The sequence below is a fragment of the Glossina fuscipes genome, unplaced genomic scaffold (assembly GCF_014805625.2).
Source record: "Glossina fuscipes isolate IAEA_lab_2018 unplaced genomic scaffold, Yale_Gfus_2 111, whole genome shotgun sequence".
NCBI classification, from domain to species: Eukaryota; Metazoa; Arthropoda; class Insecta; order Diptera; family Glossinidae; genus Glossina; species Glossina fuscipes.
In genome coordinates, this window is record NW_023998454.1 from 2,203,581 (window position 1) to 2,216,859 (window position 13,279).

Genomic DNA, 13,279 nt, shown 5'->3' on the forward strand with positions numbered 1-13,279 from the left:
TATTTATTCCACTTATACAAGAACCTCAGCTAAAAATTTTAACAGTCGAGTTCAATTGACTCTTAAAGTAAATCTTAAATTAATTAATATAAGTGCAATAAAACAAATAAGAAGGAAAAAAAAAGAAAAAAAGCATGTACACAAATAGCATAGAGCCACGCCCGCAACCGCTGCAGGATCAAATTGCAAGTGAACCCCTAAGCCATCACAAACATGCATAAGCTTGGCAACCGATAATAGTTAACAACAATTAATTTTCGACTCATAATGACTTTTTAACGTTAAAAGTTAGTTCAAGTACGACTGGGGTAAATCGCGCGTATTAAGCAAAGTTGCTTAAATGGACTTTACGGGGTCCGTTAATGAGAATAAGTGATAGACGTCATTTAGGTTCTTGCAAACAACTGTTAGCGGGTTAAACAGCTCATAACTAAATTTACATTGACTAAGCTTAACCAAGGTAAAGCGCCTAGAGAAGCGGTTGGGGACATTAAAGCCTATCTCACGAAGTAATGCGGGCGAGTCAATTGTACCATTTATTAATTTGATTACGAAGGAAATCCCAAGAACAAATCTACGTTTCTCGAGTGACGGTAAGGATAACAGAAGCAACCTATTTTCATAGGGTGGAAGAGTGGAAATCGGGTCCCAACCCAAATTCCTAAGGGCAAATAGCATGAATTGCTTTTGAACAAATGAAATTGAATCTACGTAGCACCTATATGAAGGAGACCACACAACAGAGGCATACTCAAGTATAGGTCTAACCAAACACATGTACAGCTTTTTCGTAATATAAGGCTCATCAAGCTCTTTGGACCACCTCTTTATAAAACCAAGCGCGGATCTAGCATTGCTCAACGAGAGCTCAATGTGCAAGTTAAAACGTAATCTATGGTCAAATAGAAGGCCTAAATCTGTGAACGCATCAACGTCCTCCAACCTATGCGAATCAATTAAATACTGAGTAATGAATGACTTTCTTCTTGAGAAAGAAAGCTTCTTACATTTATTTAGATTTAGTTTCAGAAGATTCAAAGAGCACCATGCAACCAAATTATTCAAGTCACTTTGAGAGAAGGAAGAAAACAGTTTCCCATCATCAGCGTACATTAAGCTCTGACTGGAATTAATCACCGATGGGAGATCATTAATGTATAAAGTAAATAAAATTGTACCTAAGCGGTGGCCTTGAGGTACGCCAGACGTCACGGGGAATTCATCCGAGGTAATGAGGTTTAACAAAACCCTGAATGATCTACCATGCAGATAAGAGCTTAACCATTCCACTTAGAAGAAAGGTAAGCCAGAGGCTTGGAGTTTAAAGATAAGTAGTCTATGAATGTTTCCTATCGATGATGCTTGCATTCTGGAAGTGCCAATGCTTTCTTGACGATGATGGTTAAATGTTCATCATCACTTTGGTAAAAGAGATCAATTACGTTGTCAATTAAGCCACCAAATGCTTTCACTTCGACACGTCTTTCGGGATTATACATATACTTCAACAGATAAGAATATTTCTTAGCGGTGCTATCTTATATCGTATGCTTTCTAATTGGTATTTACTAATAGGAACTAGACGTGAGCGTTGCGTGTGTATGTGTGCTTCGCTTATTTGAGCCATACATACATCTGTTTTAGAAGTAATTGAATATGTCGATTAACTGACACCGAGTATAATTGTAGTTGGATTTACTATTTTGACAAAACGTGTGTGCACGTTCAATTGCGAAATCATCATTCATATCTAGAGATTGATTTGGTGTCATTGAGTCGATATCTTTATTTCAGAAAGTATTCTCTGTAGCCTCGAGCAAAATGATCAAATTTACTGCAAACATATTCCAGTTTATTCTCTTATTTTCTCTCTCTTAGATTTACGTTTGGCTTTGCAATTTTTTTTTGATTTTTGATCACCTTTATAAAAAGAAAACGTTGTGTTTTAATCTTAGTGTTGTTGTGCTTTGTGCGACTGCTCTGGTTTTAGTGATTTGGTCGTATCAAGTCCCCTTTTTTAAGCCCAAAATGGAATGTCTTTATTGAGTCGTATAAACTACACCAAATAATAGTGTGAAAAGTGGGTAGTTACGCCCAAAGAGGGACTTGAAACGCAATAAAACTCAAGCAAAACTAGGTGTACTTCCTAGGGGCATTTCCGTTACAAGTACCGAAACCAGAAACGAGCCAATCATTTTAATTTACAGACGATAACGTACGAAATGATAATATATGGTAATAACTAATACGGTCGAAAATTAAAATAATAAATGTAAATGTAACTGCAAATATAACTGTAAATATGACTGTAAGTATAAATATAACTATAACAATTATAAATACGAAAATAAATAAAAAGGTAAATATAAATATACGTATAAACGTATTTCTGTACCTAAACCCTAAAACATGTACATAAAAACAAAAAAAATAAAAATAAATAAATAAATAAATATGAATATGAAAAATATAAATATAAATCTAATTATATAAATTTATATATATATACATAAATATAAATTTAAGCACAAATAAAAACTCAGACGTAAATATAATTCAGATAAATATATTCAGCATTATAGAAGAGAATCGTCAATGATTAGATACCCCCCGCGATATAAAGGTGCTCGCATATATAAATCTATTTTTATTGTTGTGTGTAAAACTCGTGTACTAAGCCATTATATCAAAGTTGGCGTACGCGGTGCAATTGGTTGCGATAGTAATGCGGTGGAAGGCGGGATTACAAGAGAGGCATTTACACAATTTACATATGAAAAGCTGTGGTAACGCACAATAGCTAAATGGCATAACGTCATCACCATTACCGCCGCCAACATCATCGCCATTGCTCGCGATTTCGGGTGGGTAGATAAAGTAAAATACATTAGCCTTGTGCTTAGCGCATACGTGTGCTTACATATGCAAACAAAGGAATATTTGTTTAAGAGCGAAAATAGTTTTTTTTTTTTGTTTTTCTATCCTTTTTCATTTATTTGCTTTGTTATTCGTTAGTGATGCTGCTGCTACTGCTTCAAAAAAGATAATGTGTAATAGAGAAATTGTTTCGTAATTTTGTGGGTATGTTAACGTATATATATATACTTATGCTCTTACATATACACCCTTATATATATATATACATGCATATATATATGTGCGTTATTTTCCGATGATTTAAATCGTTCGCTTGCTATCATCTCTCTTATGTTATCTGAACAAAGGCAAGGCAAACAAATATAGAAGCAACACAATTTTCATATTAAAATACTTTGTTTATGGTTTCATGCGTTCGCCTGGAATGGCATTGTTGGATATATGCATGCCTAAGAGTGTCGGCTTGTGCACATGTATGTATGTATGTACGTACGTATGTGTGTGTGTGTGTACATGGTTTGGGACATTTTAACCTGAACACTAAAAGTACCATAATTTATTGGTTTAGTAACACAGTCACGCACTGTTTATTTAACACTTAAGGCTCAAGCTTCCAAAAAAGCATTTCTACGCAATTTTTCCCATAGTGATAATAATTATCCCGGCTTCTGCTTTCCGCAGCTTTATTTTTCCTTAAATGAAAACCAAATTCCTTTGTAAAAGTATGTGTAACATGCTGCGCTAGGCGTTGCATGGAATGACATGCTTACGATAGTATTTTATAGTTAAAAAAAGGTAAATATTTCCCTCATAATGATAAAGATTCGTAATAAAAAATATGCGAAGAAAGATTTTATTTAAAATCGCAATATGCGTTTTATACAAATTACCCTCACTCTAATGTATTCTTAAATGTATAAAACCAAAAAATGAAATCCCTTTAAAAAGAAAACAAGTAAGAAAATTATATTCAACTGTAGCCGAATTTTTTATGCATGTACCCATTCATTTTATAACCGATAAATAAACAAGGTGATGGGTAGACGAGGGGACGCTTCTTGATTACGCGTAAATTGTTGACAAAAGAAGTTGACAAAATTTTAATAAAATTTCTAACACACTACGAAAAAGGAAAAACAAGAAATCGGAGAGAACGACGTACTGGTCGTTTGGCTATTCGCTAGAGAAGAGCTTTCCAACACGGAAATTGTCGCTCTCGACTCGGACGACGATGGCAGTCACCTGATTCGGACTTCCTTCAAGATTTTGTTTTGACAATCTTACCATATCCCAATCAGAATGCATCTGTTTTGTGATTTGGTTTCCCCAAACCCGTCGTTTGTCAAGTCGCTTAACATAGAAATTGTACCTTAGCACTAACGTAATTCTAACAATCTCCCTTCCGAAGCCAAGGACATGTGAGGTCCAAACATGGGACAACTTTCACTACTCAGAGGGTGTCTGAAGATGTTGCAAACAATTTGACCAGGTGAATATACCCGCATCATTTGGTGGGGATGTTAAAAAATGCCATTAAAGCATTTGCATCGTATTTAAGACTTGCTGCTCATCTTCAGGCGATAACGTTTTATATGCTGGGTTTGGTGCTCAAGTTGCTCGTTACAGAACTGTATGCAAATGATGTTGAGAAGATTTTGATTCTATTCTACTGTACAGCAGTAGGATAAGTTCTATAAACTCCTGCCGAATAGTAGCTGAGCAAATATTGTTTATAAAGATTTAAAGAGAAATCTATTTCATATTCATTACTTAAACCCTTGCGAATAAGAAAAGTTAGATATAGGAATAGTATATTAGTATTAACTTAGATATCCATGCCTTAAGATCGTACAAATTGTTTGGGTTCTTATTGGTGAAATCTTTACATGTTAAGTGGTTGCTTCAAACTTTGTGGCCTTCCGATTGCTAACCACGGCTATGAATGGCAGTCTTAAAGGAAAACTGGCATGCCTGAATGATAGGCAGAGAGACGTAGAGAGAATGTAGAGTGAATAAGCGAGAAGACAAAAAGTTGCTGTCGGCGTCTCCCATATAAAATGATGGGCAGGTAAGGACCATACGGAGAGCAGGCTACGGAGTCGCTCTGAGCATAATACCAGTCCGTCCAGTAAATAAGCTTCGCCCGTTTGTTTGTATTTATAAGGTTTTTAGCATGCGTATATCCTCAGTGTAACCGTGTAATTGTGTTGAGTGTCTGTAGCTTATCAACGACACGTTTATCTATCCGTTTGTTAATGAAGTAGGGCATAAAAGTTCTCTGCGGCTACATTTAATTTTACAAAACTCGTTGTCAGTGTTTCGTTTGATGAGTGTCTCCGTCCCAGTTATTTGAACAGTTATTTCATTACATGAAATTGGGACTTGTGAAATCTTTTAACGAAGTCATGGCATTATCTAAGCCTAGCTAGTTTAATTTGTGTTTCTTTGCATGTGCTCTCTCTTGTGACTTTGAATTATTGTACTGGAAATGGATTAAACCCATTTAGCTCTGTAGTGACTTTCCAAATATGGAGCTTAACAATGATAGGCTGCAAAGAGATCGATAAAACTATCAGCTCTCGAGGCAGTTGCTGTTTTATCATATAAAACACTCCAAAAAGCTTTAGCCTAATAACTTATCACCAATTTGTTTTAGAATGTTTCTTTTCCATAAACTCATGAAAAAAAAAAAATCCAAAAGCATATAACATTAACGACTAAGTGACCGCGTGGTTACTTGAGGATTTTTAATGCTTTCAGCAATTTTTTCACATTTTTAATTAACAACTTCTTACATTTCACGCGATACACGTGTAAAATATTAGATGGCTTACTAGAAGTCGTGCCGCTACTTTACCCCAATCGCAAGCACTTTTTTATATGCAAGAAAACGTCTGTGTTTTATTTCATATTCAAGTTCATAAGCAATACTTTTTTCATGTTTTCATGTTTTTATCCACTTACAACTTAAAGATATATTAATTTGGTGTTTTCATATTTACAAATTTGTAAACTAACACTGGAACTCGTGGTGAGATTGAGGTTGTGAGCACATTTTGTCGCGTTGTTCTTTTTCCCAAAGCTGCAAGCGTTGAATTGAGAAGTCTTCAGATCAGTTATTAATATGATCATGATATTCATGATGAGTTGACTTTTGGATGTCTTGGAACTTGCATATATTTTCAAACCATTGAGCGTGGGTTTCCCAATTGACACTTCTAGATAATGCTCATAAACATTTGTAGCTCGATATCTTCTCTAGTTAATAAAAAATGTATTTTTCGATTGATATGCTTGAACGTAGGTGTGGAATCTCATTTTCTCACTTCTCTCTTTGTGCATGCGTTTAACAACGGAATCAGAATTGGACAATAAGAAATGCCAATTAAACACAAATCGATTTTTCCTTGGTGGGAATGAACTACATCTCAAGGTAAATAAAATCTTCTTAATTACATTTGCATTTTTCATGGAGACATATATTTTCCGGCATACCAAACGTTGCATCGCATAAAAGTATAATTTTAAATACAAACGCTTGATTGAATGTAAAATAAACGGGCCTTTGATCTATCCTGCAGTCAACAAAAATGACGCGTATTATAAGGTTCCACTTAATAGGATTACAATTTTTTGTTCTTAAGCACTTTTTCTAATTTTTGCTGCTTGAGCCTGTGCGTTATAAAAATCTATAATTTATTGCTAGCATGGCTTAAATTTCATTTTGCTTCAAACAACAACGGCAATGCTTGCAAGAAAACGAAACTGTAATTGTGATGCAGTATGCGGACTACTTGGCTAAAGTTCTCGAAAAAAAGAAGGTGGCGGTGTTAAGCACAGAACGATGCGAAAATGTTGATGAAAATTTCTCGACCTCCCTCACCATGGTGTAGTCAGAAACAGAACAAAGGAAATGACTTTTAGTAAGCACTTCATCATCGTATATATTTTTTGCCACAACAATTGTAAATATTACAAGAACTAAGTTTTGAAATTTTCTTTTCTAGCCACTGATTGTCGAATGGACTTAATTTTCATTTTATATATTTTTTTTCCTATATTTTACTTTTTACATATTTTTAAACCAAATGTTTTCCAGTTTATGAGCAATTAATTCGTTAAAATATATTTTTATGGATTTCCGACTTCCTTTTTCTTATTAAAAAGGGAGGAAGGAGAAGTAAAATAAACTATGTAAAATTTTTTTTTTTACAAAAATCTTTACTTTGTTGAACTAAAAGATGGAGAAAATAAATTTTTTTTTAGAGTTGCTTTTATGTGCCTCTACTCACATCAAATTGACTCTAGGAAAATATTTATTTCTTATCTTTTCGTTCCTTAAAATTAAACTTATTTAAAAAAATTTTTTTCACTTAATTTTTTTACTCTCCATGGCATTATAATTTATTTTTTAGATACTAAACCCTTCTCTACTCCACGCTCATATAGAGGGAACTGCGAACAAAAAGGTAATCCGCTACTTAGTAATGGTCGCCATTGACCGTGCTATGTTCTTTTACTTTCATGGGAATCAAATGTTTATGCAATATTTTAGTATGAACGTAAGCGGCCGAAATATCGTCCGGCAGTGTCCTCGCTGACACGAAAGCATCTGAACTAAATGTGTAAAAAGAGTAGAAAATTTGTATTCGATTTAAATCAAATTATTATGATAATTATTGTTACGAAAATTCCATATTTGATGAAATTGGTCTGCATGAGTACGCAACTCGTGAATAGCAACAAGAAGGCATTAACATAAAAGTATTGTAACCAACTTGCTTGTAAAAGGGTATACAGACAGAATATTTGCAGAAGACAAAATCGATTGAGTCGGGAGAGTTATTTTCGAGCGGACAAAACCAGAAGAAAAATTAAAACGTTAAAATATAAGTTGCTATAAAAGTACATCGTCCAAGGATTGTGAATAAAGTCTACGTTAACTTACTAAATCACAATTCAGCGGCATGAACTTAATCTCAAAAGGACAGGAACGTTAAATCGCAAAGGCATTTTATGTTATGCTATCACAAAACAAAGACCTTAGCTTACGCGCCAGTTCTTCCACAAGTATCACGCTGACTTAAAAGCTCTAATTTATTTCATCTAAGGAAACAAATTGTATCGATTCCAAAACTGGTTGCAGGCGAATCGCTAGTATTTTAGTCTTAAAGGTGTTGTACGACCAGAAATTGAAAGTTATGGGCAAGTTTATGGGTTGCTATGGAACCTGAAGGTTCTACAAAAAATGGCAAATTGACAGTTGGACTCCCGAATAGACATTCTTAAAGCGACTCAGGACACGTAGGCATTGAAAAACTATATATATATATATATATATATATATATATACATATTATTCAATATGTAATAACTGATATTTGCTATTTATTATTATGCGATGTTTTATATTTGATATAGATAACGTAGATAGCATACTATATACAATATATTCTATATTTTATACTGTTAGTTATGGGAAACATCATCATTTATTGCCGAAGTTTAAGTGAAAATAGCCTCCCCCATGGAGTTAGCCGATACATCTTGTTCAATGTAGTTGTTTGAAGAGGTAGAAGAAAGTGAAAGGCTTAAACTGTAAAGTGATCCCAAAATCAGTTAAAAACTTTTGCTGCTCTAAATACTATATAAATGTTTGTATTTAAGGCAATTGCTTTGTGACATATTAAATGTGCACAAAATTGCATTTGCGAGCATATAAACTGCCATTGAAATAATATCTGCTTTCGCCGTATCGTTTATAAGGTTACTCATACATAAATCAAGTAAAGCAGTCAATAGATGACATTCTTCTCGGCTGGAAATGTACGGAGTACACGTATTTCCCATCTGGCTTTAATTTTTTTCTTTTTTTTTTGACAAATTAATCCAAACTAAGGAAGTTATCTTACACCGTTAATTGCGAGTACTTACTTATTATATAACACTATGTCCGGTAACCAAATGTGTTCTGAGGGTACATGCAGCGTGTCAACGCCGCCATAATCATCGGGATTCCACTTCAATTTGTAATCATTCCATTCCTTAACAAAAGACATTAAAAGAGAAAATCATTATCCAGAAAAAACAAAATATTTATTAATATACAGTTACCCCGTAAAGTAAAAAATTAATTTTTAATAAGTGTTAAAAATGTGCGAATGTGTGATGCTATGTTTAATTGAAAATATAGCCAATAGCTCTCTCGCAATAATAACAATAGCAATAATAATATCTACCATTAGAATAAAAATTAAGCGAACAAAAAAGTGTACAGAATTATAAATGCAAACAATATTGAAAATGTATAAATGTATACGTCTGCATATGCTGCATATAGCTTTGTTCAAAAAAACGGCAGTGAGCTGGACTAAAGAGATAAAAACAAGTAGAAACTATAAAATTGGCCAGCTTTCACCCTTAAATACCTTACACCGTTTTGTTTAGTACAATTACTCATACACCAACCTGTCACGATAGGGTGCTATCGATCGAAACCACTTTCAGCGTTCGTTATTAGGTTAAAACAAGTCGGTGTAGCAAATGCCATCAAAATATCTCAAAAATTGCGTTACTTAGGTTCAACACAAAAAACAAGACACACAGACCTTACGTTGATTCAGAAAGTGATTCTGAGTCGATTGGTGCAATAGCAGGTGGATCTCTCTGAGGTACTTCTAGGTATTAACATGCCTTTATATTACCAAGAATGTAAGGTATAATAAATGATAAAATATTAATAGTAATTTATTATTTTGCAAATATTTTCGCAATTAAATTTTTTGTAAACATTAGGTTTTCTCTTATACCGACAATTGCATGATACCGAACGTTTCTAATTACGCTTCGCCGTTATTGTGGCATTATTCGGCAAAAATTTGATTTTCAGCTTAGGCTAACATCAACGTTTCCAGTATATTCGCTCATCACTTTTTTTAAATATAATAAGCAAATAAGTAGAATTATATTTACTGTAAAATATAAACAAAAATAAAATGAGTATATATATTATTATTGTTATTACTATTATTAAATTTAGCCAGAGAATAAATTCTAAGACTAAACGCTTAAAGCACTAGCATCTAAGGCTTTATTAAAAACTCTATTGCACTTGAGATTTGAACCCACGACCATTGAGTTGGTAGTCGAGACTCTTGTCTACTCGACCACTCAGGGAAGAGTATACATAAAAAAAAAAAAAAAAAAAATGTGATGAACGAATATATTCGACATTGCACTATGAAAGACTAACCCACTCGGCTCCATATCACCTGTGGTTGATTATATTATTCGGAGAAATGGCTCAGACACCACAAGTTCTGTGGCGTTGTGTTGCAAATTTTACGACTGCGAATATTGAGATCAAAAATCGAAGTTTGGTGTTCAACTTGTTGATTGCCGTAGATAAAAAAAAACTTTAACGCACTGTGCATCTTAAGAGGTGTTTTACCGAAACCTTTGGAATGGACGCATATATATGCTTGCAACAAGTTGAGCTTACAATTACGAAGACAATGCCTCCAACGTTTTGTCTGTAATACCAAGTGGGCCCATCGCATTTACTTTCTGCCAGATTCTAATAAATCCGTTTGTTAAAACTTTTCTCTTTTCTAATGTTATATTCCCGAATTGTGAACAATCGAATTGACGTTGCTCTCAATAACATGACAAAGTTTCACCTCCGTTATTGTGATCCAATGAAAGATTGGTAGGATCTTTTGAAAAATATTTCAAATTTTTGCAACTTCTGCAAAACACCACACGACCAAGGCGATGATCGAATTAACCGAAATTGTGAAATCTCTCTGCTATTATTTTGAACAGAGCTGTTTGTATGAGTGGCTTATAAAATAAGTTTTAGCAAACAAACATATCTGTATATAATTATTTATTTTATTACGACAATGTATATAACATGTTTGCTTTCACACGTGTACCGAAGTACTTGAATTTATTAAGCGTATGTAGATATGTTTGCTTTTGGTTTAGCGTATACAGGCAGTTTGTAATTCAATAAAGTGTTGTTTTTATTGTTCTCGTTGTCGCGATTGCTATTATGATTATTATTATTATTATTAATGCTGCTGCTGCTGTTGCTGTTGCTGTTGCTGCTAGTCTTCTATTATCAATTATGCATTAATTAGCAATGGTAGAGTATGTTCGCTAATCTATTGTTGATATGAAATTAAAATTTAATCATTTACATACATTCTGATCATAATTATGGTTAAATAATTACAAAGACATTATGTATAGGCAAAGCGAAGGAATTTCGCTGTTTTCATTATTAAGTTGATAGCATATTTACACAAAAGTATATGTATATATGTATATATACAAAAAATTTATTAACATAAATTCACGAATTTTTAATTATTACTTTGCGGTTTCATTGAAATTTTATTAACGCTATAAATAATATTATACAAATTCATGAAAGCCATATTCATCTGTACAAATATGTAAGCATATGAGTTTGCATTAATGCACCGCTTATGGAGTAGTAAAAATTATTCATCGTAGGTTAATCCCCTATTCATAAACATGTGCATTTGCTAACGCATTTAATATTGCACCCAGTAATGCACAGAGGATTTACGTTAATAATGCTATTCCCGAAGTACGCAACGAAGAACCTAATAAACTTGAGGTTGCTCGAGTAAATTTCCAATTTTATACCCATTGCTGTAAAAGAACGCATAACGCATTTGTTCTTAGGCTTGTAACGTCTATAATGTAGCTTCAGCAATTTCGTGTAGAAATATGCAGCAAAGTTCTGAGTCGATATAGCTCTCTACATCCGTCTATCTGTACGTTTGCCAATCCATCAATTGAGTCCATTTATCTGTGCCTATTGCCTTATATGCATGTATTCATCCACCAATGTGTTCAGACGTCCATAGATCCGCCTTTCGTCTTCCCGTTTATTGTTTAAACGACACCGATCGTAAACATTGAAAAGAAGAGGGAAACTCCTTACTTATATTCTTAGGTGATAGCTTTTGAATAAATGTGAAACTTTTCGCAATCTATGAATGCTTCCAAAAGGAGCAATACATAGAGATTATGTATTGTAATTGCATAAGGCATTTTTGAGCTGTTTCAGAGATGGGCATTAAGAAAACCCCCAGGTCAGCAGAATATCTTGAGTGTTTTGTAATGTGAAGCACTTACAGTACAAGAACACACTAAGTTTACGCGGCTGTAAACTGCACACAGAAGGACTTACGATAAACAACCTTCTATTATACCTACCGGTTTAAAACTCTTCTCCGATCGATCTAAACCTATCTCACCATTCGTCCGTCTGCTTTGCATTCTTGTGTTCAATCTAAATGTCACAATTTCTGAGGCATTTTGGTCAAACTTGTTATACCGACGTAATTTTGCCTAAGGAAGAACTTTATTGAAAATGGTTAAGATCCTCTATTGCGAACGCATCCCTTATAATACGCAATTTTGAATACTTTTATATGCTTTTAGCAAAATGATTTAGTGTATTTCATGATGGGCCGTGTCCCACCAGAGTGATTTTCCTTGTTTTTGGTTATTTAAGAAGTGAAATTTAGATATCGGCTTTCAGATTAAGTTTGCTCTTTGGATTTGTCAAATAAAAACAAGTAACATTGTTGTCGGGCAAGGTCGACCATTAGATATGTTGCGCCATAACGGGGTCTAAATTTAGCAAACGTAATTTATTTTTCAAAGATTTTATTATTTTTCACTCACTTCCCTTATAACAAGCAGCAAATGAGATTCTACCGCCATATATGGTGCGGTCTAAATAATGGATCTGTACGCTTCAGCTTTGGTTAATTTATTAAAAACCAATTACCATTATAAAATATTAAAAATTAGCTAGATTCAGAGAATGTTCCGAATCGAGGTGGGTTCATCTCGAGTCCTCCTGGGCGTTATAAACTCGTGCACAAACTAAACATATTCGGCATGATCTAGTTCCAAAGGTTGAAACACCAGAAATCGGCAAATACTATGTCATTCAATGAGAGATGGGCAAATTCTATAAAATTCCCATCATTGTTCTGTGTACGAAGTATACCCAGCATTAGATCCAAATTAGGAAACTACAGAAGTTTGTTTTTCAGCCCCACTAGAACTCCAACGACTGTCAGAGAAATGTATCCAGAATTCCTAAGGAAACGAGCATACTCTAATTTAACTACAAATAATGCATCGCACAGTCAATCCATCTGTTGTTGATTTGCTGAATTTTAGAAGAATAGAAAAAGCGCGTTGTGGCCATGTTCTTTTTACATTCTCAAAATTCTGTAAGTTTTTTCTTATTTTATTGTTTTGATTGATTAAAAAGTCCGTCTAAAGTCCAAATATTTGTGAGTAGTTGTTAAATTTTTAAATTATACTTCAGTTTAAATCCATCGGA

The 13,279-nt window shown here is 33.8% G+C and overlaps 1 protein-coding gene across 2 annotated transcripts in view; it reads right to left on the bottom strand.

Annotated features, from left to right (window-relative positions):
- Nucleotides 1-13,279, bottom strand: part of LOC119638995 (acetylcholine receptor subunit alpha-like 1) — a 186,702-nt gene that overhangs the window by 31,163 nt on the left and 142,260 nt on the right. For both annotated transcript variants that reach the window (XM_038036171.1, XM_038036169.1), the window contains exon 4: nucleotides 8,812-8,921. In XM_038036171.1, coding sequence (XP_037892099.1) covers nucleotides 8,812-8,921 — 110 coding nt within the window. The remainder of the gene's footprint in view (nucleotides 1-8,811; nucleotides 8,922-13,279) is intronic.